At 42.1% G+C, this 27,909-nt stretch overlaps 1 protein-coding gene across 1 annotated transcript in view; it reads left to right on the forward strand.

Moving 5' to 3' along the window:
* Window positions 1–23,440, forward strand: part of dpy19l3 (dpy-19 like C-mannosyltransferase 3) — an 83,517-nt gene extending 60,077 nt beyond the window's left edge. The window contains exons 18-20 of the mRNA XM_080760887.1: window positions 12,944–13,076; window positions 17,097–17,255; window positions 18,512–23,440. Of these exons, the coding sequence (XP_080617013.1) occupies window positions 12,944–13,076; window positions 17,097–17,255; window positions 18,512–18,712 (493 nt within the window). The 3' untranslated portion in view covers window positions 18,713–23,440. The remainder of the gene's footprint in view (window positions 1–12,943; window positions 13,077–17,096; window positions 17,256–18,511) is intronic.
* The last annotated feature ends 4,469 nt before the right edge of the window (window positions 23,441–27,909 follow it).

A 27,909-nucleotide genomic window follows, 5' to 3' on the forward strand; every position in this document is an offset into this window, starting at 1 on the left:
TCAGGGGTAGAGTGGCTGGATGGTAACCGCAAGGTTGCCAGTTCAAACCCGGGCTCCCCCAGAGTTAGTGTCGAAGTGTCCTTGAGCAAGACACTGAACCCCTAAATGCTCCTGTTGTGCTGGTTGGTGCCTTGCATGGTTTCCGCTGCCATCAGTGTATGAATGTGTTGTGAATGGGTGAATTGATGTACAATCTATGTAAAGCGAGGCTCTATATAAATGCACAATTTACCATTTTACTCTTCCGTCCGTGATTATGCCTGTTCTCTCTTTCTCTCTCCATCTGTCTGTCTGTTCCGCTCTCTGTCTGGCCTTGTCTTTTCCCATTTTATGATTGTGGTCTTTTATGTCATTATCTGTTTCCTTTCTCCCTCTCTCCCTCTCTCTCTCTCTCTATCTCTATCTCTATCTCTATCTCTATCTCTATCTCTCTCTCTCTTTCTCTCTCCATTTTCCCAGATAAGGCTCGTCAGATACACAGTTCCACTGGTGATGATTGGTTGTCTGTATTATAAGGTATGATGGTTGTTATGTTCATTCTTTGCATTGTGTGTGTGTGTGTGTGTGTGTGTGTGTGTGTGTGTGTGTGTGTGTGTGTGTGTGTGTGTGTGTGTGTGTGTGTGTGTGTGTGTGTGTGTGTGTGTGTGTGAGTCATTACGGAACCCTGCCAAGTTTGTGCTGTACTGCGAAAACGACGCAAGGAGGATATACAGTCATTAAAATATACTGTTTAGTTCTATGAGGGAAAATGTGATTGTGGGATGAGATAAACAGATGGAGATGAAAAGTATCATTTTCTTTCGCATTTTCTTTCACGGTTTGAAGGGTTCAAATTTGCTTATCAAAAGCAAACGCGTTGTTTTGACTGTGGCTATTTGGACTGGAGGCCCGCTACGATTTACAATGTGGATTGATGTCATGCTTTTACACTCTGTTGGAGCAGTGTCTGTTGGAACAGTGTCTGTTGGAGCAGTGTCTGCTCCCGTCCTCCTTTTCACTGGTGGAAAACGTGTTCACATTTTCTACTGAAGTAAACGTATCAACACTGCAATATAGAAATACTCTTTTGCAAGTGAAAATACAATACTTGGATCCGAGGTGTAGTGGAGTAGAAGTAAAAGGAAATTTATATTGGAAATAGTCAAGTGAAGTATTTAGTATTTAAGTAAATGTACTTAGTTACTTTACACCACTGCTCCTTTTACTGTATCTGTGCCTAGCTATCTGCTCTTTCTCTCCATCTCCTTCTCTCTCTCCATATCTCTCCATCTCTCATTATCTCTCCATATCTCTCCTCTCTCCCGATATCTCCCCTCTCTCTGATATCTCCTTCTCTCTCTGATATCTCCTTCTCTCTCTGATATCTCCTTGTCTCTCTGATATCTCCTTCTCTCTCTGATATCTCCTTGTCTCTCTGATATCTCCTTCTCTCTCTGATATCTCCTTCTCTCTCTGATATCTCCTTCTCTCTCTGATATCTCCTTCTCTCTCTGATATCTCCTTCTCTCTCTGACATCTCCTTTTCTCTCCATATCTCCTCTCTCCATATGTCTTCTCTCTCCATCTCCTCTCTCTCCATATCTCCTCTCTCTCCATATCTCTTCTCTCTCCATATCGCCTCTCTCTCCATATCTCTTCTCTCCATATCTCCTCTCTCTCCATATCTCTTCTCTCCATATCTCCTCTCTCTCCATATGTCCTCTCTTGCTATAGTTCTGGCCCAGGTTGATGGAGGAGGTGTCGGAGCTGAGAGAGTTCTACGATCCTGACACCGTTGAGTTGATGACCTGGATCAGGTACACGTGCAAGCATGCATAGAGTATGTGGTATGCATGCATGCAGCACATGCGTTCATATTGTATACAGAACATACACTCTCCAACTCGACCCGAAAAAAATAAATGCAAATACATCAAACTTGTTTTTTTTGTTTACACCAAGTATAAAGGAGTGGATGAAGTTATTTATGCAATGTTTTCATCGCTGCACTTACGCTGAGCCAACACTTCCGCGTTCAGCTTCCTTGGTCTCAACTGCGCACGTTTCTTTCCTTCCAGGGAGCACCATGGAGTCCACCGTACGGTCTTCGCTTTCTGTCCTCTTTTAATAGTCCTTGGTTGGTCAGAGAGCTCTTCTTCTACTTTGGTTTTTCGCACATTTCTCTGGCACCGGTGCAACACTTTACTTCCCCCTAGAGGGCTGGGCAGTAATGTGTTCAGTGTAGCAGGCTGTTCAGGAGCCTGATGTCCAGGCTGTAATGTGTTCTGTGTAGCAGGCTGTTCAGGAGCCTGATGTCCAGGCTGTAATGTGTTCTGTGTAGCAGGCTGTTCAGGAGCCTGATGTCCAGGCTGTAATGTGTTCTGTGTAGCAGGCTGTTCAGGAGCCTGATGTCCAGGCTGTAATGTGTTCAGTGTAGCAGGCTGTTCAGGAGCCTGATGTCCAGGCTGTAATGTGTTCAGTGTAGCAGGCTGTTCAGGAGCCTGATGTCCAGGCTGTAATGTGTTCAGTGTAGCAGGCTGTTCAGGAGCCTGATGTCCAGGCTGTAATGTGTTCAGTGTAGCAGGCTGTTCAGGAGCCTGATGTCCAGGCTGTAATGTGTTCAGTGTAGCAGGCTGTTCAGGAGCCTGATGTCCAGGCTGTAATGTGTTCTGTGTAGCAGGCTGTTCAGGAGCCTGATGTCCAGGCTGTAATGTGTTCAGTGTAGCAGGCTGTTCAGGAGCCTGATGTCCAGGCTGTAATGTGTTCTGTGTAGCAGGCTGTTCAGGAGCCTGATGTCCAGGCTGTAATGTGTTCAGTGTAGCAGGCTGTTCAGAAGCCTGATGTCCAGGCTGTAATGTGTTCAGTGTAGCAGGCTGTTCAGAAGCCTGATGTCCAGGCTGTAATGTGTTCAGTGTAGCAGGCTGTTCAGGAGCCTGATGTCCAGGCTGTAATGTGTTCTGTGTAGCAGGCTGTTCAGGAGCCTGATGTCCAGGCTGTAATGTGTTCAGTGTAGCAGGCTGTTCAGGAGCCTGATGTCCAGGCTGTAATGTGTTCAGTGTAGCAGGCTGTTCAGGAGCCTGATGTCCAGGCTGTGGAAGCTGCACCGTAGTCTGTTTGTGCATCATGTGATACTGTGGTATCGCCTGCCTGACGGTAGAAGTGTGGACACAGCCGCTAACACACATAACACACGTCAAACCATCATAAATCTTCTTTCTCTATGCCCCTGATCCCTGATATTTGTGTGTGTGTGTGTGTGTGTGTGTGTGTGTGTGTGTCAGCCACACGTGTATCTGCGGCTGTTTGCGGGGGCTGATGAGCGATGAGAGCCGATAGGCCGCCATGAATAAGACATGATAAGACGGGGCGTTCTGGAGAGGGCCCAGCTGTTGGCAGCACCGTTGCCCACCTCAGGGCCCAGGCTTTTTATCAGACCGTGAGCCTGATGGGATCTGCTATAGGAAGCAACCATTTGGCTTGGCTCCTCAATGTGCGGGTGCTACGTAGTACAGTACATGTGTGTTTTCATATCCACTGTATCTGTGTGTGCCTGTGCGGCTGTCAGACGCCGGTTATCAGATTGGATTATGTGATGAATGAGGGCATCATGGAAAAGTACATCTGCACTGATTTGCAAGTCATTTAAAAACGTAAACCATCGCAAAATGTAAATGTGTACCCATAGCAGTGCTATATCCATATTCCATTATGTGTGTTTGCACTTTGCATGCATGTGTGTTTGTCCGTACAAAATATGTTGTATAATGTGCTAATCAGGCTTGCGTGGGGAAATGCCTGTGCATGTACTGTATGTCATATGTGCACGTGATCCCGAGCACGCTTTGTGTGTGCGTGCCGGTGTCCCACCAATCTCACTGCTCTGCCTGAAAGAAACAGAGTGCTTTATATAGGAGAGACCGAGGGAAGGGAGTACATTTCTGCGTGTATTTGTGCATTCATCTGCACGTGTGCGCGTGTCAGAATATGCAGAGATGACATGGGTTACTTTCCCTCGGGGTCTAATCCCATTAGGCTATGAGGATTAGGGGCTGCCTGGAGTTTACCTTGGCGAGGGCTGAGCGTGGGGCGGAGCGCTAAGCTTCTTGCTGCCGCACTAATTACATTCCTGATGAAAGCATTAAGCAGAGGGGATCGCGTTACTCCGACTTCTTACCCAGAAGAGGTACCTTTTCTTTCATAATATGAAGGAATTACGGGAGATTTCTAAAATGACGCTTTAATGAGGAATGGGGAAGGGTTGTGTTTACATTGCAGTATATATTTCTGGTTTATTTTACATGGCTGTAGCCGTCTGGGCACCCTGGCTGGTAATGCAGTCTGGCAGTGTGCCGTGGGTTCGATTCCCGATCCCGACGGCCTTTACTGCATGTCACCCCCCCCATCTCTCTCCCCATGTCCTGTCAGCCTACTACTTATCCCTCTATAAAAATTAATAAAAGAAAGGAAAAAGCCACAAAAAATATTGTAGAATAAAAGATTTTGCCGGGCCTTGATAGTGCCTTAACGCCTGATTTTGCACTTGGTTGCATGCTCAAAATAGACGATCTGCTGTGACACGTTGTGAGCTGGTAGATCTGCTATTTTCTCTCTTCACTCCACTACTCCCTTTTAGTTTATATTTCACTTTTACATCGTTTTCCTCAGTGAAAAAATGTAGTCGACAGACTTTTTTCGACGAAATCAACACTGCAGGCCACGGTGGCCACCACAATGAAGTGAATCAACACTGCAGGCCACCACAATGAAGCCGGTTGCTCTGCGCAATAAGAGACACCAGGCCGTAAGCAGATAATATATCCGCAATTTACTGTTAGCTGCCAGTTAAACCATAAACTGTAAAGACTGCTGTGTATTTTTTTAGAGTCGTATAAGGTGGACACTTTTAGTGCTCGGTTTGAAGTGCCCGAAGCCTGTAAAACTCTTGTGTGAGGTAAACAGCAACTCTCCCAGCCTGTAAAACTCTTGTGTGAGGTAAACAGCAACAATCCCTGACCTATTAAGGCCTTAAGGCCAATATGATAATGAGTAATATGCGTCATTTTAAGAAACGTACGTTGACAATTCATCCCAGGAAGCTGTACAGCTGTAGGCTGATGCTCTGTTCTAAATGGGAATTCAATAAATCAATATCAAGTCTTCAGTGGTTACACTCCCTCTGTCTCTGAGTTAGAGTTTGGAGTGTGCAATTTTTAAAGTTGCATCGGTAGTTCTGTCTAGGCTGCAATGTGCTCTCTCTCTCTCTCTCTCACACTCTCTTTCTCTCTCTCTCTACCCCCTCCCAATTGTCTCTCTCCCTTTCTCATCTACTGTCTGGCTTTGTCCCCTGGTCTGTGATTCATGTGTTTCTTTCTTTTATCCACCCCTCCACACTCACGTACGCACGCACACACGCACGCACGAAAGCACGCACACACACACACACACACACACACACACACACACAGACACTCGCACACTCGCAGTGTGTCTTTCTGAAGCTCAGCCATCAACCCAGATATTTCTTATCATTGGAACGTTGTCTACAGCATGCAATTAATTTTCCCTCCTTTGTTCTCACAACTATTGTTGTGTTTTTGATGCTCAGCCATGCAGAATAAATCCACTGTTATTTTTTTTAACAGTTAAGACAACTGAATGTTTGTTTGAATTTTAATCTTTCATCCTTGTCCTGTTTTTCTCCTGCCATCGCGCATTGTCAACATGTTGTGTGTGCATTCTTTATCCTTGTGTGAATTGAATCGTCAGTAGTGGCTCAGGGGTAGTGGCCGGTATGAACAGCCGGGTGAGAACCGCAAGGTTCCCAGTTCAATCCCGGGCTCCTCCAGAGTTAGTGTCGAAGTGTCCTTGAGCAAGACCCTGAACTAATGATTGATTGATAGATTGAAGTTTTCATTTCACAGTATGCAGAATGGGTACATTTCAACTCAATACAAATGAATAACTGTTACTTTGTGGACGATCCATGATAAAGCATTACACTTATTTACTTATAACAGGGTCCTCCATTTTGAATTAATCTGCTCCCAATGTTTGCAGGTTGGTGCCTTGCATGGTTTCCTCCGCCATCGGTGTAGGAATTGGTGAATCTAATGCACAATCTATGTAAAGCACATTGGATGAAAACAATATATAAATGCACCATTTACCATTTAAATCCAGTAGAAATGCATAGCCTCTGGCTCTGGGGCTTTCCCTCTCCCAAGTTTGTAGTAGGTTTTTATGAGTAGGTTTTTATCAGCCTACCGTTAGTGGCTCTGTGACTACGGACTACGGAGCCACTTGCCATGTGTGTTACATGTGGAGCAGTGCATGGTTAGTATACGGCTAGGGTCAAGCCTGCAAGCTTTGTTTGTCACAGACGTCTCGGGCGGAGGGAAGCTCACGTCCGATGATGGGTCGTGCCGTCCACGGTTAGTTGAGGAAGATGTTGGTGTGAGGAAGACGTATTCATCATATGCACGTCCATGCTTGCGCTCTCTTTCTCTCTGATCTCCAATTGGATATGTAACGGGCAGAGGCTATTATTCACTACATTCTTACATGAGGAGGTCGAGGTTTGTGAGCTGACAAACTACAGTACATGCTAAAATCAATTGCATGAGCATGTCTCTTCCTTTATCTCCCCCATCTCTCTCTTTCCTCACTGGCATCACTGCAATACATTGTGATCTTATATATTCGGTGCGCATGCACAAACTACATACACTCTTGCATCACTGTGTTTGGAAATACTATCTGCTGTTTGAGCACACAAATAATTTATGGTAAGCTCGCCCATATGGATATATATGGATACTATATTCATTAATATGTTTTTCAAAATTGTGAGTGTGGTGTTCAGAAGATTGAACGGATTTTGATTGCAGTCAATGTGATCATTTTGCCTTGCAATCAGTCGACCTGGGGTGGAGAGGTTTGGGGTGGAGACCTGGGGTGGAGAGGTTTGGGGTGGAGACCTGGGGTGGAGAGGTTTGGGGTGGAGACCTGGGGTGGAGAGGTTTGGGGTGGAGACCTGGGGTGGAGAGGTTTGGGGTGGAGACCTGGGGTGGAGAGGTTTGGCAGCCCAAACCACTTCTTCCATGAGGAAGAACCCAAAATATACAGACTGCAGTAAAACCTGCAAGGAGGGTTTAAAAATCAACCTCGAGTGGCACAGAGGCTGAGATGTGTGCTGTACAGCAGCAACAACGACGCAAAGAACAGAAGGATTCAGCACTTCTGGTCAGACAAAGAGCCTCTTAGTGTCGCAAACATCTCATCAGCCATTTTCCCCACAGACTGTCTCTAAACCCCCAACAGTGGGGACTGTAGCATGCCACTTGGTGATGTGTACGAGTTTGTGCATCACTAGATGTTTTATTTACTGTTGATATGGATTAGGCGATGTGGGTTCACAATGCGCTGCGCTTCCAAAATAACGAAAATCACCTGCACTGCTGTCACTTTGTGCAACAACAGATCATCAGCTCAGATCATAAGATCATAAGCTGATCTCAACAAACAAAGACAAATGTCAGTGTGAACTGACAATAAAGCACTATATCATATATCATATATCAAGTCTGTGGGTAATGGAATACCCTTCATAGCACTACACAACACTTAATTTTAAGATCAACACACCTACATTGCTGTGGTATCTAGTGTTCCAGAGCGTAGCAGAGCAGTTGCATGTGGGGAAGAAATTATAGCTTGCAGCGCGGGACGCTATTATCGCTGGCCGCGGAATATAGAGACCTCAGAGTTACATGAACACATCGTGGACTTTACTGTGCTGGTCATGTATTTGTTCCTGTGCAGGCATACTGGTACCTGCAACGGACTCAGGCGCATCCTTATGCACGCACATGTACACATGAGAGACACCTGCCAATGTGTACTAACATGGAGGGAGGGCGTTCTTCCCCCGTGTACCTTATAAAAAATGTATGTCATTATACCATTTTTATAATGCCAGTGGGGTGTATGCTGGTGCCTTCTGGCATTTACATATTAGAATATAAATGTGAAATTAAATGTAAATCAGGTTGCAGGGGGTGGACGATCTCACTGGGATGGGTGGTAATTAAATTCACCCACCCACAGAGCGAGAGAGAACAAGAGACTTTTATTGCGGGTCAAAAGGCCAAATTATCGCACACGGAGGCACTGTAATGGGCAGGAATATGTACACATTCACTGGAGCATACATATGTACTTGTACTTTCATGATTTCACATGCAACCCACATGCAATCGTGACCCCCCCCCCCCACACACACACACACACACACACACACACACACACACACACAGTGCTCACAGGGAGAGCGGGGGTGCAGTGGCTAGAGGTCTATTATGCCTGCTAGCCATCATCCTTGTTCAGCATTCCTGCTGAGTGGCCCACATAGTAGCCCTGAAACAAGACCTTGTCTACGCACACGCACGCACACGCACACACTTGCACCATTAATTAAAATTCAACAAGCTGAGTTGCCTGCATAATCACAGTTGAGTTGAGTGACCCCAAGACACACCATCTCACCAATTGGGATTAATTAAGGATTCTGAACAGTAACCCAAACTTTGAGTGTGTTTTCGGAGGTCATCTGTGTCATCTGAATTATAATATGTCATTGTTTTCTGATGGTAATGGAGGCAATCATTTGTTATCGTTTCTCTCCAATTTCTTTAAAATTACAGATACCATTCTTAGCTAAGCTTATCTAAGACATCCCTTGCACTATTTTTAATCTCGCTACTATTGAATCTATTGAGTGGTAACTTTTTCTATCACAGTCTGGTATGGTCAAACCACCTTAACAGAGAAACTGCAGACAATCGTTGCAAGCCTCAAAAGATTGAGGCTTACTGTACCTCCCATAGAATCCATCTACAGTACGTAAGAAGGATCAATTCAAAAGCCTGGAATATCATATCTGACCCCTCCCCCCACTTCCACTTACTTCTCTTACTGCTTTTATAGCCAGACAACTATTCCCCAATCTCTGAATGCTATACACCGTCTGAAAGAAATCTGTCATTTCCTTGAATGAAAATATATTTTAAATATATCTTAAAAAAAAAAAATGAATTTGAGGTCAGATATAGAGTTGCTGGCCAGCTCCATATATGCAGATGTAGGTGATGATCCAGTCTTCTCCATGTATGGTTTTCCAGGGTTAGATGGAGGCGTGATGTCACGAGGTGTGACCATATATGGAGGTGTGATGTCACAGTGATGTCACAAGGCATGGCCATAAAGCGAGGTGTTTCCAGGGTTAGATGAGGTCAGTGTCGTGATCTTCATATATGTTGATGGCCATATATGGTGGCGTGACATGTCACAAGGCGTGACCATATATGGAGGTGTGGGGTGACTAACTAACTGACGGACGGACTGATGGACGGGAGATGTAGGTTTTCATAGTAAATGCGACCTATGGTCGCAATAATATAAAAACATGAAATACGCCATTCTGCACAGTAAGAACTTTTACTTTTGGTAATTGAAGTAAATTTTTATGCCAATACTTCTGTACTTTTACTCTAGTCAATTTCAAATTCCAGACTTTTGCTTGTAACAGATTACTTTTTACTTTTTACACCACTGGGGTGCCTCATGTTGACTAAAGTTGCCTGACAAGTATAAGAATTAGCAATACTGGCACAGTGGGGCCTCATTGAGGATAAGTTGAAAGCAACACAGCACGCTAATAATCAGTGTTTCGGTCACATAGACTCCATATCCTTGAGGAAGATGTGTGTGTGACCAAAATGTAGATTTGATTTGAATCATTTCAATGCAGAGGTAATCAGAGTGTGTGTGTTCGTTTTATCCAGTGGCATGACCCCATGTATATTTGTGCTGAGCACCTGTGGTGAGAAGTAACTAAGTATTTACTTAAGTACAATTTTTAGGTATTTGTACTTTACTATTATTTTCAATAATTGTAGTACTACTAGTTAGCACTTACTATGAGACCTAGCAGATCATGTCTGTGTGTCTGTGTGTCTGTGTGTCTGTCTGTCCCGCTTTTGTGCCCATATATGGAGCTGAGTCATTTGTGTCACCATGACTCAGCCATAACCATATAAGGAGTCCCCAAAGCAGCTATACGTCCAAAACCCAAATATGTACGAGCTGCGTTCGCTTCCCGCGTTTGCGCGTCTTACTGGTATTACAAAACATAGCCTACAGTAACCACTTCAGCCTACATACATATACCTACATTACGACCATTTGAAAATAACAGATCTACAAACACACAATGTGTCGCGATGTGTCTCATTGTAAGCTTGTAGATCAGTTATTATCAAAGGATTATTTGAAAACTTGAATAATGAGTACTTTCTACTTTTGGTACTTTAAAGCAGGGGTTCCCAAACTTTTTTGGACCAGGTACCCCTTTTGGGGTAGATATTTTTCCAGGTACCCTCTCATCCTCGCAACACGGATAACAATATATTTACAACCACAAGCAGTGTTTCCTGCAGGAAAAAGCTTTGGCATGGTGCTGGGCACAGGCCGCAATTTTGATTAATTAATTAATGAATTAGATGAATGAATTAATAAGATTAATACATTAAGATTAATTTGTATTATTGCTCTTGTATTGCTATTGGAGACACTGGGGGGACACTGGGCAAGCACTGAGGAGGCACTGGGGAGACACTGGGGAGGCACTCAGGGGCACACTGGGGAGGCACTGGGAAGGCACTCGGGAGGCACACTGGGGAGGCACTCAGGGGCACACTGGGGAGGCACTGGGGAGGCACTCAGGGGCACACTGGGGAGGCATTGGGAAGGCACTCGGGAGGCACACTGGGGAGGCACTCAGGGGGACACTGTCTAAATGTATACGTCTAAATGTAGACGTCTAAATGTAGACGTTTAAATGTAGACGTCTAAATGTATACGTCTAAATGTAGACGTCTACATTTAGCTTTAAACACTTTAGCACTTTATGAACATGAACAAAATGTAGACGTCTAAATGTAGACGTCTACATTTAGCTTTAAACACTTTAGCACTTTATGAACATGAACAAAATGTAGACGTCTAAATGTAGACGTCTACATTTAGCTTTAAACACTTTAGCACTTTATGAACATGAACAAAATGTAGACGTCTAAATGTAGACATCTAAATGTAGACGTCTACATTTAGCTTTAAACACTTTAGCACTTTATGAACATGAACAAAATGTAGACGTCTAAATGTAGACGTCTACATTTAGCTTTAAACACTTTAGCACTTTATGAACATGAACAAAATGTAGACGTCTAAATGTAGACGTCTACATTTAGCTTTAAACACTTTAGCACTTTATGAACATGAACAAAATGTAGACGTCTAAATGTAGACGTCTAAATGTAGACGTCTACATTTAGCTTTAAACACTTTAGCACTTTATGAACATGAACAAAATGTAGACGTCTAAATGTAGACGTCTACATTTAGCTTTAAACACTTTAGCACTTTATGAACATGAACAAAATGTAGACGTCTAAATGTAGACGTCTAAATGTAGATGTCTACATTTAGCTTTAAACACTTTAGCACTTTATGAACATGAACAAAATGTAGACGTCTAAATGTAGACGTCTACATTTAGCTTTAAACACTTTAGCACTTTATGAACATGAACAAAATGTAGACGTCTAAATGTAGACGTCTTCTCTTATGGGGGTCCCTGGCATATCTTTTCAAATGGGGGTCCACGGGCTAAGTAGTGTCAATTTGGGGGTCCTTGACATGAAAAAGTTTGGGAACCACTGCTTTAAACACTTTAGCACTTTATGAACATGAACAAAATAGATGTGTCCCCCCTGGAACTCCCTCAGGTACCCCTGGGGGTCCCCGGACCCCACTTTGGGAACCACTGCTTTAAAGTACCAAAAGTAGTATTTCTATATTGCAGTATTGATACTTTTTTTGGACACAATTTGGACTGAGGCCAATTTAAAAAAAAAGTCTTCTAAATCCTGACGTAAGTTTTCTGAAAAACTTCAAATATTTATATAGCAGCAGCGTCATTTAAAAAAATAATACTGTAGGCCTATACATACTGTACAGAACCCCAAAAGGGGTTCTCGTCCAGAAGGGTAGGGTTATAAAAGGGTTTGTAACAGGTTCCCGCCTGCGCTCAGCACTGCTGAGCACATTCTCCTGTCAAAAGAAACATTATGTCTCTATGCATGTCCTGCAAGGGGGTGACAGTGATCTTTCAGACAAGCAATCTCCAATGCACATGATGTGTAGCCATGCAATCAGCTCTGCAAGGCCTCAACATGGGCAACTCCTCCTCTGAGTAGGAATGACTTTAGATTAAAGTGCCCCCTAGGTTAACACAACACTTTAGATGTTGTGTGTGTGTGTGTGTGTGTGTGTGTGTGTGTGTGTGTGTGTGTGTGTGTGTGTGTGTGTGTGTGTGTGTGTGTGTGTGTGTGTGTGTGTGTGCGTGCGTGTGTGTGCCTGGAGGCGTGGTCAATGCTCTTTGGACACTCAGAATAGCCAAATGGCATTGATCACGCCTCCAGGTCTTAAGTTAATAAGACCTGGTACTTAAGACACGCAAAATACAGCCCTATTAGTGTACAATGTCTGCCGACATTAAGTCTCTGTCTCGTGACTCGTATATAAACGGACTGTTTTAGCGTCTTACCACATTGGGGGCATCTCACAGTGTCTGGTGGTTCTATAATGCTGAAACCTCCTTACTGACACACATGCACTAATTACTGTGCAACATTAATACTGTGAATTACAATGTGCTGGATAAAGTATGGTCCGCTGGAAAATGTGTGCTGGTGTACATTTTGTCATTTGGAATAGGCTCAGGTCTTGCAGTGATCCATACTTCACTCCCCCCCCCCCCCCTTTTAAATGACCATTTAAAATATAATAATGTTCAAAGTCGAGAATAAACAACTTTGGTCTCTCTCTCTCTCTCTCCCTCCAGTTCTAAGACTCCCAAGCGGGCAGTGTTTGCAGGAAGCATGCAGCTTCTGGCTGGCATCAAGCTGTGTACGGGCAGGGTCCTCACCAACCACCCCCACTATGAAGACCAGGCCCTGAGAGAGAGGACCAGAGAGGTATCCGTAGCATTTCCACCCGATTCCCTCCAATTCTATCAACATGTAGTTTGGTTGGTTGGTTGTTCTCATTCTTTCCCTCCATGCTTCCATTCTTTCATTGTCTCCGCCAGGCCATAGAATATGTTTTCGCCCGTCCTTGTGTGTGTCCGTCCTTCCGTCTGTTACCAGCTAATCTACGGCACCATTCGCACGGTCACTACTACACTGTGCACACACATTCCCTTGATGCCTATTCCAAAACTCTGCCCCAAATTCTCCAGAACGGTCTGCCACCATGAGGCAGATCTTTTTTGAATATTACTGCTCTTTGCAAATCACATTTTTGGAACAATATGCCTCAAATCATGAATTTGAACATTCAATTGCTGTCAAAGGTGCAAGAAGAAATGGCACCTGTTCACATTGGCCTATTATAGCGCCACCCGGAGGCCACAATAACCTACCTGACCTGTTTCTAGTTCCTTCCTTCCAGAGGTGGCCATTAAGATGAAGAATGCACATACTGTAACTTTATTTCCATGATAATTGGGATCTTTTATGTTTCATATACTTTCCACGGCAAAAGGACTGCATTGGAAGAGCTCCATTCAGCATCTCAAATAGCTAAGTGGAGCTGGCCATAATGCTTCTGTGGGCCATCTGTCTCATTCAGGCATGCACTAATGCCTTGTGTCAGAGATGGGGGGATTGGTTCTAGATGGGGCCAATGACCTCCGACGGTCGGGGAGGCGGCAGACAATGTTATGTGAATGAATATGGGAGCAGCAGAACGCCGCGCTGAATGTAATGGGTGTCCACTCATACATGTATGTGTACACTGTTCTGTGATGCAAAGAAAGAATGGCTATAGGTGACCTTGGAGATGGGCTAGCAAGGAGAGAGATACTGTCTGTCTGTCTGTCTGTCTGTCACTAAGCTATGATGAATAAAACTAAGACTAAATATATTGACAAATCTGTCAACAAATAAAAACTGCATAAACAAAAAGACAGTTTATGTTTGGTTGCGCTCCAGTGTTGTGCTCTGAAAATAGCAGATTGGCTATTTTCAGCATGCAACCAAGTGTAAAATCAGCCATTACAACGCCATCAATCACGGCCTGCCAAATATATTTTTGTCTAAACTAAACTAAAATCTTATGATATTTAGTAGAATAAAACTAGACTAGTGTACAAGGTTTGATGAGGGCCAAGGTAGGGCTGGGCCTTAATTTCTGGGCCTGTTGAGAACTCTAGTTTTCGCCGGGGCTGCATTAATAACTTTGGGGCAGGCCCGTCTAGAGTTTAAATGGACAGGTATCAGTCAAAAGGGAGACATTGAAGAGGAAGAATGGATGGGGAAGGATCAACATATGGAATGTCAGAACAGGTTCTGATATATATCTATAGATCTAAGGGTTTGAGGTCAGATGTAGAGTTGCTGGCCAATATTGATGACATCATGGATCTCCATATATGGACTTAATTGCGATAGCAGGTCGCATTTACTATGACATCAGGGATCTCCGATGTCACGTGATGTCATGAGACCTGGGCACCATATATGGGGGCTTTCCAATGTATGGGGATTTTGAGTGATACACTGACTGACGGACAGAAATGTACGATTTGATTTCATAGTAAATGCGACCTGTGGTCGCAACTAAAACATTTCAGATGACTAAAATATGACCACAACTAATTGAAAATGTATTCAAAACACTATGACTAAAACTAAATCAAACTTTGCTGTCAAAATCAACACTGCTGTCTGTCTGTTTGTTTGTTTGTTTGTTTGTTTCTGGGTCACATATAGGCACCAACGCCATACAGAGCAGACTTCATGTTTGTTTCTGGGTCACATATAGGCACCAACGCCATACAGAGCAGACTTCATGTTTGTTTCTGGGTCACATATAGGCACCAACGCCATACAGAGCAGACTTCATGTTTGTTTCTGGGTCACATATAGGCACCAACGCCATACAGAGCAGACTTCATGTTTGTTTCTGGGTCACATATAGGCACCAACGCCATACAGAGCAGACTTCATGTTTGTTTCTGGGTCACATATAGGCACCAACGCCATACAGAGCAGACTTCATCAGGCTAATGCAAACGTGCAAGAACACGATGTCTTCATGGTGGTTATCAAATCTGATCCCCTGACATAAAATGTAAATTCTTTCTGTCTGGGGGAAAAAAAAGTGGAACTCTAAAACATCATTAGTGTCATACTTTAATGGCATGCTTTTAGAGAAGGGATGGACAGGATTTTGTTTTATGTCATACTTGTAATTACGCAAGAAAGCAAAGCGGATTATTAGATCAGTTTGAGCAGTAATAAAGTAAGTGTGTGTGTGTGTGTGTGTGTGTGTGTGTGCGCGCGCATGAGCGCGCACACACACACACACACACACACACACAGGGAGGGGGGAGGGAGGGGTGCACATGCACAATGGTGTTCATGGGAGTCGACTGTATACAAAATGATTTGTAACAGGGCTAAATAATGTTTCTTTAGCTTGTTTCTTGTTTCCAAGGCTTAATTTACAGCAAATTACAAACGGAATCTTGCCGCAAGCTATTTAAGGCAACCCCGTTGGCTCTCCCTGGCTCTTAATGCAATTTTTCTTTTCAGATGTGATTTCACACGTAGCTGCACAGTGCAGTAGGCACTCTGCAATCAGTGGACGTGGTTCACGGATAGATGGAGTGTTCTGCTGCAAAATTGGACATGGCTGAGTAGGTGGGAATGGAAGCCCTGCGAGTCTTTTGTTGCCGTCGAGTAAAGAAAGACTCGTATGTCCAACAGCGTTACTTTCCAGGAACAAGAGAACCTGCAGGTTATCTTGTTCCATTGTGGTTGTTATTTGGTCACAAACTCTTATTTCTTATCATTGGTTCGATATTTAGGTATAAAAAAAAAGACACTTAAAAATGTTCACTATTACTTTCAGAATCTTTTGAATAGTGAAAATAGATGATCTATAAGCTCACCACGTGCCGCATCACAATGCCGTGAGAGCTTGCAGCTTGTCAGCTATTTTCACTACTTTGGCGTGACACTGTTGTACGACCATGCAAGTAGAACACCAAGTAGAACAACAACTAGAACATCAAGTAGAACACCAAGTAGAACATCAAGTAGAACATATTTATCAAAGAAAACAGCACAAGTTTGGAGATGCAAGGTATCTGCCCGACAATGGCAACGGACTGCTCTTTAGGAAGGCGAAAAAATGGAAAGGCAAATAATATATAATTATATGGTGAAAAGCATGCATGGACGATCATTTCCTGTCACATAAGCTTGAGTCTCAAATCACAGTGTGCTTTTTTTTTGCACATACTGTACTTTGTGCAGAGCTAGTGTTGAATTCGTTGAATGAAACTATGATGAAAAATGTTTGTTGACTGACAAAAACGAAATAAAAAGTAAGCTATGACATTTATGACTAAAACTAAGACTTAAAGGAGAATTCCATACTAAAAGGCTTTCTTACCTTTCTTTGTAGTTGTTACGTCCCCATCAAATAAGCGAATTAGCACAACACCCCATACATCCCATTCAATTCAATGCAATTCATTTAGGGCTTATTATGGTAGGGGAAATAGCCAATAAGGAGCTTTTGCACAAAATAACACCTGGACCTCTTTGATGGGGACGTAACAACTTCAAAGAAAGTTAAGAAAGCCTTTTAGTATGGAATTCTCCTTTAATATATTGACAATTTCATCAACAAATGAAAACTAGATGTTACAGAGGGACGAGAAATGTTACGGAGGGAGAAGGGATCCAGTAGAACTAAAAGACAAGAAATGTTATGTTTGGTTGCGCTCTGAAAATAACAGACCTACAAGCTTGTATATTGGCTATTTTCATGCCATTAAGGCCTGCCAAAATGCATCATGTCAACAAAATCAACTGTAGATTAGTAGACTAAAACTATAACTTTTATTCAAAAGACTAAAACTGCATCCATATTTGCTGTCAAAGATCAACACTGATCAGCACGTACTTTGCTTCTTGGAGCAGATGTACCAGGTGTATGCACGGCGGGCCCCGGAGGATGTGTACGGTGTGTTGAGGTCTGCCGGAGCGGACTACGTGGTCCTGGAAGACAGCATCTGCTACGAGAGGAGACACGCACGAGGCTGCCGGCTACGAGATCTCCTAGACCTCGCCAATGGACATGTGGGTGAAATCTCTAGCATCTACAGTATAGGGTGTTTGTTAATTAAGTGTCTGCGGTATTTTTCTAGGCAATCACAAGGGACTCTATACACTGTGAAATCCTGAGCGTTAATAACTGTTAAACATTGAGGATTGTACTGTGTTCATGAAGTGTCACTCTTTTCTCACCACACCACATGACCCTCATAATGGCTCACTCCTGATTCTCATTCTACCAAAGGATCGCTGGCTATATTTGAATTTCTATGGTTTGTCTGGCTGTCTGCATAAATGAGGTGTAAAATGTGAAATTCTGTGTGTGTTTGTGTGTGTGTGTGTGTGTGTGTGTGTGTGTGTGTGGCTCGGGATACCGAACATTGAATGGACATATATATCCACACGCCTTTCCCACCTATTAAACATGCTTAACAGTAACGATCGGGCAGTCAGAGAGCTCGCCAGAGCCTCGCTAATTCTCGATCTGGAGCGACGCAAGGTCCCCAAAACAAGAGACGCCCCCAGCTTCCTCGGGTTCAAAAAGAAGCCCAGTGGTTTATTTTCGATACCAACGCAACTGGTTTCGGTGTAAACTCTGACTGGCCTGATCTGAACGATCTGTGTAACTGGACGGGTGTCTCTTTGGAGTGGAAAGGATAACATAACATAAATAGTGCAGTGAAAAACACAGCGGACAACCGGATCAATGGGAAAAGATAGATAGGAGATCTGAGCACTCTCAGTACTAGTACTGAATGACAGAGAGTTGGTTCAGTTGTACGCTTGACCAGGGGATTACAATTCCCTTTGCTGCGTGGATTTAAGTCCAACATGGACCACATCTTGCCGTGACAAATCTGAATAGTGTGAAATAGACTAAAACCCCTACCTTTTGAGGCTACTGTACATCCTGACCTAATTTCATCTACTTTTGTTTTTATTCCTTCTATTATGCTTTTAAATGCATTACATTATATCGTCGCTATTATATCGACCCTTTACGTGTTGGTTAAAAAATATTGAACCAATGAAAAGTATTAAAAAGTGCTTCTGTCAAAACCAGCTACCGGTAACTCTATTGGACCCCAAACCCACCCCCTCTCATGCTAGTATCAAATTTATAAAGATTTTTCTTTGTTTTATTTCTGATATTTCTCTTTTTTTTCTGAAAATTTAACATTTTGGAGTTAGCTGGTTTCTGCCCAACAGCAGAGATATGTTTTTATTATGTGTACATAAACCATCTGCTGTACAAAAATCTTTGTTTCTATTTCCACCAGATCATGGACGGGCCAGGGCAGAATGATCCAGACCTAGTTCCGGCCTCTGACCCTCGGTTCTGCGAGGCCATCAAGACGGATGCAGCGGAATACACCGCCCTGTTCACCAGAACATTCCAGAACAAGACCTTCCACGTCTACCGACTCAAGAAGAAACGCAAGAAAGCCAAAGCCACGGCAGAACCGAACCAGGCCCACTAGCAGGACGCGGGGCTTCAGGAGTTTACAGACTACTGCACAGGAACAGTCCAAGGCTTTGAGAGAGATACGTACATCAGCAGGAACAGAGGAGATCTGCATCGATACCATGCCGGCCTTGATCATGTACATTATCGTTTTAAACTCAATCTCTGCTCTCCGAATGTGTGTTTGATGTGGTTTGAATCTGGGCCAGCCCCATTTCAGCTTTAGGCTGCTGCTTTATAAGGTTCATAGTGTGGAAACGCGTATATTCTTTCTACGTCCGAGCATAGACATGGTAACGCCCCGCCTGTGTAAGGTTGGAGAAGGTTCTTGGTCACAAGAGCGGGAAAGTGCTGACCAGCTGGTATAATCCGAAGTTAGGTCTTGGCGATATCTTTCGCAAGAGCGGCAAGAGCGGCAGTGTTGGTAGGCCAATCAGAGGCAGGCTGTCAGGGCTGATGTCACGCCTACCTAGTTGTGACGTCATCCCCTCCTTATATAAGGCATCTTGCCAGCATTGTTCTCTGTCGGATTATACTGTAAGGTTGGAGAAGGTTCTTGGTCACAAGAGCGGGAAAGTGCTGACCAGCTGGTATAATCCGAAGTTAGGTCTTGGCGATATCTTTAGCTTTATGGGCAAGTTAAGAAAGCTTAAATTGCAAGGCTTAGTTTTATATTCTCATACAGACTAGATTGAAGATTATAATCCGACAGAGAACAATGCTGGCAAGATGCTTTATATAAGGAGGGGATGACGTCACAACTAGGTAGGCGTGACATCAGCCCTGACAGCCTGCCTCTGATTGGCCTACCGACACTGCCGCTCTTGCCTGTCCTCCGAGATGCAAGGCTACTCTGTGGTGGGAAATAATACAAGACAAGTACAAGAGAATGGCAACACGCGACAGTAATTTGTAACTTTAATTTTTGTAGAAGAGGCAAACTAATATTGTTTGTGCCGTTTGCTTTGATTGAATAATTGATTGAACACGTAGGCCTACTATGATTTGATTTGGCTGTTTTCTAAATGAAAGTGTTAGTGTTGATTATCATGTATTAATGTAACTAACACTAAACTATTCTACTAAAGCCCAACACACATCGTCTGCGAACGCCGCACGTCAAAACAGCCGCCTCAGTTATTTTCAATGAACCTATCCCACACCGGCGGCGTCTGACGCGCGCTGGTGCACGTTCACGCCTCGCCTGACTCTCCGATACGCCACTGTTCTATTTTGCCGCGCGGCAACGCCTGTGCCGTGTCGCTGCGCACCCGCTTCACAGATGGTGTGTGTTGGGCTTAATAAAGATCAAGAGAAAAGCGATTTTTTTTTACAGTACAATAATGTTTAAAGTTTACACATGTATACAAAAAACAGTCCAACGGCATAAACAATATTAGTTTAACTCTTCTGCAAAAAATAAAAGTTGCTGTCGCGCGTGCCAAGCTGTCATTCTCTTGTAGCTATTACATATCGTACTTGACTTGTATTATTTATTTATTTCCCACCACGGAGTAACCTCGCACAGCAGACTATCCAGCATGTATCTTCCACCTCGGAGACACCGGCTGTGTCGGTAGGCCAATCAGAGGCAGCTGGGGCGTTACCATGTGCTCGGACGTAGAAAGAATATACACGCTGTGGAAACACCCGCGCAGGAGACTGTTCAAACATACCCACCAGCTAACTAGTAAGCCCCCCCCCCCTCTTTGGTTTGTTGTTAGGTTCTTGACCAGGGTCAATTATCCAGGCATGGTGACTCAGTTACACAACAATTCTGAGTGTGCTTCTTCATGACAGTTGTGAGTGATATTGCTTTATTTTAACTTTAATTTAGACACTTTATTGGCCTCATTGTTTTGCAGCTTAAAACAATACACACACAACAATCATCTATTTCCACTTAGTGTATATCACATACAAAAAAAAGAGAGAAATCACTTAAAATAAAATAATACAGCTGTAATTGAATACAGCATACAAATGCAAGGTTTAAAATGTAACAATATAGGGTGCATCGTTGACCTATACTTAGAGTATTATTATTGCACCTTAACTCTATTGTGTGTTGAACTGGATCATGGCTGAAGGAATGGATGAGTAGGCTGACCTGGTTTTATTTTGTGTTTTCATCTGTAAAACAAGTGCAAAACAAGTGCAAAAGGGGATCTTTGGTTATAAAATCAAAGACAAGGGTCCCTGGACCCCTTTCAGAACCCGGGAAAGGGGTTTTCGGGACACTTTTCTTTGATTGTATTACCAAAGAGCCCCCTTTTGATCATTTGCACCATTATCCTACCCACCGCACTTGTCACCAACCTTCGGCCTTCTTCTAAAAGATCTGTACACGTGTAAATGTGAGCCGGCATATGGGTTAATCACTTGAACCCTATAGAATCCCTATTTGGCAAAAATAGCGAATCTACAAGCTCACATTGTGAACTTGTAGTCTGTTTTGCGGCCTAGAGATTTGGTACTGAGGAAAAAAGGAGCGGAACAACTAAAGCTGACCCCAATCAACTAAGGACTACTTTATAAGTGTAGAGGGGTTAAGGGGGCGGGAAGTATCTGTGACAATCTCATCTTGTCCTATTGGTCACTCTATACAAGTAGAGGTGAGTAGGATTGTGATTTGATCAAGCCTGTGTTTTATGCCAGAAGATCAGATACTTTCAATAAAAGTTATATAAAATAAAGTCATAATGGTGCCGTTTACTCCAAAATAGTTTCCTGTGGAGGTAAACTAAACACCTTGATATCTTTACAGCCAGACCAATGTTTGTTTGTTTTTTCCCCCTTGAAACAATTTCAGTTTCAATTGAACTTTTTTATCAAACATTAATGCGAGCAATTTAACTTTTAAAACATTAGTGCCCGGTAATTTGTGCTGTATTATGATGACAAAATTAATGATTAATATGTGAATTACCATTTTTAAATGAAAAACTTGTTCAGCTAAGGCTAAAAGAAGTCTGTATCTCTGGCACATAGCCTTCCCAAGTTAAATGTCTTCGGTCATTTGCCTTACTCAGCCTGGAGTTGGCAAAAACTCTCCCTTGTGAGAGAAATTCACAGTTATCCCTGAAAAGAAAATCCAAGATAATTCCATTAGGTTTGATTCTCGCGGCGGTTTAATGGGTTCGATGGGTGCTTAAATGGGTGGGTTTCCCGTAAAAATGGATCCAAAGCAGCCAATTGATATTTGTCACTGGTGGTGTGTCATTACTTTCGTACACTTTTTTCCCTTACGTTTACTTGACCTCATCCACTTAGAACCCTCCGCATGTGTGCTATGTCTCAACCCTTACATTATTCATTTGTGTGTGTGTGTCTGTGTGTGTGTGTGTGTGTGTGTGTGTGTGTGTGTGTGCGCGTGCGCGTGCGCGTGCGCGTGTGACAGTGTAAGTAGCAAGGAAATCACAGCTGGCTAATGATGATCCTGCTCCCTCACTATTCAACCTGAGAGGGAGCAGAAGGGGGCCAACAACTTGAATAAAGCAAGGCCTCGTGTTAGGAAATGGGTGGAGACAGAGAGAAACAACTCACAGCAAAGATAGAAAGACAAGGGCACGGATTGAGAGGAGAAGCAGCAATCGAAAGACTGGAGTTATGTCTGTAATTATGGTAGGTATGCTAAGATTCAAGTTGTATGGTGGACCCAAGCAGGTTTAGTGACAGAGAAAAGCGAGCAAGGTGTGGAGTGACTGAGTAGTGAGTACAGTGCAGACCCTGGTCAAATAAGTATTAGTTTACCAAGTATAGAGGGTTTAAGTTGTTAATGAAGACCCTGTCTTGATAGTCCACGTGCGTGCACATTTGTGCCTAGAGAAAGACGCTGTGCAGCTTTTGGCACCAAGCTGTTGGTGAGCCGTGCGCTGAAGCCAAAATGAAGTGTCACGGCCTCATTGTAATGCATGCCAGTGGTATCACTGTCGGAATAGTGGGGCTTGTTCTTTTTTCTATGGCTAGATATTGGATGTTTAATTTAAGAGATTTCTGATTGCTTTATTTGAGAAGGAAGTGATTCTATTATGTTTGTCTAATAAGGTTGTACTAATGTATTTTTTGTGCCATTGTCATTTCCATACATATTGATATTAGCAGTTCATTTTGAGTTTCTTGATGAAAAGGAAATGAACCATTAATTTACTGTGTATGTAATTCAAATCGGTATTAGATTGTTGGGGTTGATAACTACTAGGCAATGAACATGAGAGACCTCAATCACACACTCACTCTCAAAGCAACAGAAATGGCATTTTATAGATCGTAGGCCTACTGTTTGTGCGTGTCATCAATATGTGTCAAATTGCAATTTAGGCATTAAGGATGCTTATATACAAACACCACTGGTTGCACACCAATAGTGGTAACTAATTACATTTACTTAAGTACTGTACGTAAGTACAATTTTGAGGTATTTGTACTTTACTTGAGTATTTCCAATTTCCAATACATTTACTTCTACTCCACAACATCTCAGATCCAAATATTGTACTTTTACGTGACTGCATATATTTTAAGACCGTAGTTACTAGTTCACAATGTGTCGCGATGCAATGTACTGCTTGTCTGGGCCTCCCTTGAAGTGATGTGAAATATCACAGGGGCCGTGAGGCCTTGTCTGTTTTGAGGTAGGCCAAAACCTTGTGTTCAGCCATTGTTTGCTTGCGTTGCCTGCTTGTTGCCTTGTTCTCATTGGGATGGAGGGATGGCAGTTTTGCATGGAAAAATAAACCATATACACGCTCATGTTTGTACTACCAGTAAGCCCTGAGGGCGAGATGGCAGACTTCTGGGCGAGCGCTGGCGCTTTGACATGGGGGGGTCAGATCAACATATGGAATTAATTCTGTAATCTAATGGAATGTTTGAACAGGTCAGCTCCATATATGGAGATCTAAGGGTATAGCAGCGAGGGCAATGTCTTGAGTGTACTTGAGTGAAATAATTTGTCATGGATAATCTCATCCTGGCATTGTGCCGCTGGTTGACCGTTTGACTTAGTCAAAGTGGCACATGTGGTGCTTGTGGTATCGTCCTGCCCACAAACTCTGCTCCGATCTCGTCCAGGCCTCCGAACCCATCAGGACCTGTGGCAACGATGTGATGATTTGGCTCCTTCCCTCTGACGTCGCCGTCGATCCCCTCAGTGGTGGTTTGGTGCTGTGATGGTCGTCGCCTGATGCCCTAGCTGTGCTCTCCCCCGGACCAGTGTTGTTTTTTTGTTGTTGTTTGTGTATATGTATGACTAGCTCTCAATGATGACGTAAGAAATATGGTCATGTATGTTTTGCATTGCATGTTTTTTGAAATTTTGAAAAAAAAAGTTAGCCTCGTTTCTCATCATTTTGGACCGTGGGCTATAGCCCATATCGTACGGCATACTATAGCGCGCAGTTTTTCATCATTTTTGAAGATTTGAAAAAAATGACGAAATGACAAAAACGATGGGTTATAGCCCATGTTTTTTGAAATTTTGAAAAAAAAAGTTAGCCTCGTTTCTCATCATTTTGGACCGTGGGCTATAGCCCATATCGTACGGCATACTATAGCGCGCAGTTTTTCATCATTTTTGAAGATTTGAAAAAAATGACGAAATGACAAAAACGATGGGTTATAGCCCATGTTTTTTGAAATTTTGGAAAAAAAAGTTATCCTCGTTTCTCATCATTTTGGACCATGGGCTATAGCCCATATCGTACGGCATACTATAGCGCGCCGTTTTTCCACATTTTTGAGGATTTGAAAAAATGACGAAATGACAAAAACGATGGGTTATAGCCCATGTTTTTTTAAATTTTGAAAAAAAAAGTTAGCCTCGTTTCTCATCATTTTGGACCGTGGGCTATAGCCCATATCGTACGGCATACTATAGCGCGCAGTTTTTCATCATTTTTGAAGATTTGAAAAAAATGACGAAATGACAAAAACGATGGGTTATAGCCCATGTTTTTTTAAATTTTGAAAAAAAAAGTTAGCCTCGTTTCTCATCATTTTGGACCATGGGCTATAGCCCATATCGTACGGCATACTATAGCGCGCCGTTTTTCATCATTTTTGAAGATTTGAAAAAAATTACGAAATGACAAAAACGATGGGTTATAGCCCATGTTTTTTTTAATTTTGAAAAAAAAAGTTAGCCTCGTTTCTCATCATTTTGGACCATGGGCTATAGCCCATATCGTACGGCATACTATAGCGCGCAGTTTTTCATCATTTTTGAAGATTTGAAAAAAATGACGAAATGACAAAAACGATGGGTTATAGCCCATGTTTTTTTAAATTTTGAAAAAAAAAGTTAGCCTCGTTTCTCATCATTTTGGACCGTGGGCTATAGCCCATATCGTACGGCATACTATAGCGTGCAGTTTTTCATCATTTTTGAAGATTTGAAAAAAATGACAAAATGACAAAAACGATGGGTTATAGCCCATGTTTTTTGAAATTTTGAAAAAATAAGTTAGCCTCGTTTCTCATCATTTTGGACCGTGGGCTATAGCCCATATCGTACGGCATACTATAGCGCGCAGTTTTTCATCATTTTTGAAGATTTGAAAAAAATGACGAAATGACAAAAACGATGGGTTATAGCCCATGTTTTTTGAAATTTTGAAAAAAAAGTTAGCCTCGTTTCTCATCATTTTGGACCGTGGGCTATAGCCCATATCGTACGGCATACTATAGCGCGCAGTTTTTCATCATTTTTGAAGATTTGAAAAAAATGACAAAATGACAAAAACGATGGGTTATAGCCCATGTTTTTTGAAATTTTGGAAAAAAAAGTTATCCTCGTTTCTCATCATTTTGGACCATGGGCTATAGCCCATATCGTACGGCATACTATAGCGCGCCGTTTTTCATCATTTTTGAGGATTTGAAAAAAATGACGAAATGACAAAAACGATGGGTTATAGCCCATGTTTTTTGAAATTTTGAAAAAAAAAGTTAGCCTCGTTTCTCATCATTTTGGACCGTGGGCTATAGCCCATATCGTACGGCATACTATAGCGCGCAGTTTTTCATCATTTTTGAAGATTTGAAAAAAATGACGAAATGACAAAAACGATGGGTTATAGCCCATGTTTTTTGAAATTTTGAAAAAAAAAGTTAGCCTCGTTTCTCATCATTTTGGACCGTGGGCTATAGCCCATATCGTACGGCATACTATAGCGCGCAGTTTTTCATAATTTTTGAAGATTTGAAAAAAATGACGAAATGACAAAAACGATGGGTTATAGCCCATGTTTTTTTAAATTTTGAAAAAAAAAGTTAGCCTCGTTTCTCATCATTTTGGACCGTGGGCTATAGCCCATATCGTACGGCATACTATAGCGCGCAGTTTTTCATCATTTTTGAAGATTTGAAAAAAATGACGAAATGACAAAAACGATGGGTTATAGCCCATGTTTTTTGAAATTTTGAAAAAAAAAGTTAGCCTCGTTTCTCATCATTTTGGACCGTGGGCTATAGCCCATATCGTACGGCATACTATAGCGCGCAGTTTTTCATCATTTTTGAAGATTTGAAAAAAATGACGAAATGACAAAAACGATGGGTTATAGCCCATGTTTTTTTAAATTTTGAAAAAAAAAGTTAGCCTCGTTTCTCATCATTTTGGACCGTGGGCTATAGCCCATATCGTACGGCATACTATAGCGCGCAGTTTTTCATCATTTTTGAAGATTTGAAAAAAATGACGAAATGACAAAAACGATGGGTTATAGCCCATGTTTTTTTAAATTTTGAAAAAAAAAGTTAGCCTCGTTTCTCATCATTTTGGACCATGGGCTATAGCCCATATCGTACGGCATACTATAGCGCGCCGTTTTTCATCATTTTTGAAGATTTGAAAAAAATTACGAAATGACAAAAACGATGGGTTATAGCCCATGTTTTTTTTAATTTTGAAAAAAAAAGTTAGCCTCGTTTCTCATCATTTTGGACCATGGGCTATAGCCCATATCGTACGGCATACTATAGCGCGCAGTTTTTCATCATTTTTGAAGATTTGAAAAAAATGACGAAATGACAAAAACGATGGGTTATAGCCCATGTTTTTTTAAATTTTGAAAAAAAAAGTTAGCCTCGTTTCTCATCATTTTGGACCGTGGGCTATAGCCCATATCGTACGGCATACTATAGCGTGCAGTTTTTCATCATTTTTGAAGATTTGAAAAAAATGACAAAATGACAAAAACGATGGGTTATAGCCCTTGTTTTTTGAAATTTTGAAAAAATAAGTTAGCCTCGTTTCTCATCATTTTGGACCGTGGGCTATAGCCCATATCGTACGGCATACTATAGCGCGCAGTTTTTCATCATTTTTGAAGATTTGAAAAAAATGACGAAATGACAAAAACGATGGGTTATAGTCCATGTTTTTTGAAATTTTGAAAAAAAAGTTAGCCTCGTTTCTCATCATTTTGGACCGTGGGCTATAGCCCATATCGTACGGCATACTATAGCGCGCAGTTTTTCATCATTTTTGAAGATTTGAAAAAAATGACAAAATGACAAAAACGATGGGTTATAGCCCATGTTTTTTGAAATTTTGGAAAAAAAAGTTATCCTCGTTTCTCATCATTTTGGACCATGGGCTATAGCCCATATCGTACGGCATACTATAGCGCGCCGTTTTTCATCATTTTTGAGGATTTGAAAAAAATGACGAAATGACAAAAACGATGGGTTATAGCCCATGTTTTTTGAAATTTTGAAAAAAAAAGTTAGCCTCGTTTCTCATCATTTTGGACCGTGGGCTATAGCCCATATCGTACGGCATACTATAGCGCGCAGTTTTTCATCATTTTTGAAGATTTGAAAAAAATGACGAAATGACAAAAACGATGGGTTATAGCCCATGTTTTTTTAAATTTTGAAAAAAAAAGTTAGCCTCGTTTCTCATCATTTTGGACCGTGGGCTATAGCCCATATCGTACGGCATACTATAGCGTGCAGTTTTTCATCATTTTTGAAGATTTGAAAAAAATGACAAAATGACAAAAACGATGGGTTATAGCCCTTGTTTTTTGAAATTTTGAAAAAATAAGTTAGCCTCGTTTCTCATCATTTTGGACCGTGGGCTATAGCCCATATCGTACGGCATACTATAGCGCGCAGTTTTTCATCATTTTTGAAGATTTGAAAAAAATGACGAAATGACAAAAACGATGGGTTATAGTCCATGTTTTTTGAAATTTTGAAAAAAAA

Source organism: Protomyctophum bolini (assembly GCF_963924005.1).
Source record: "Protomyctophum bolini genome assembly, chromosome: 1".
Lineage (NCBI taxonomy): Eukaryota > Metazoa > Chordata > Actinopteri > Myctophiformes > Myctophidae > Protomyctophum > Protomyctophum bolini.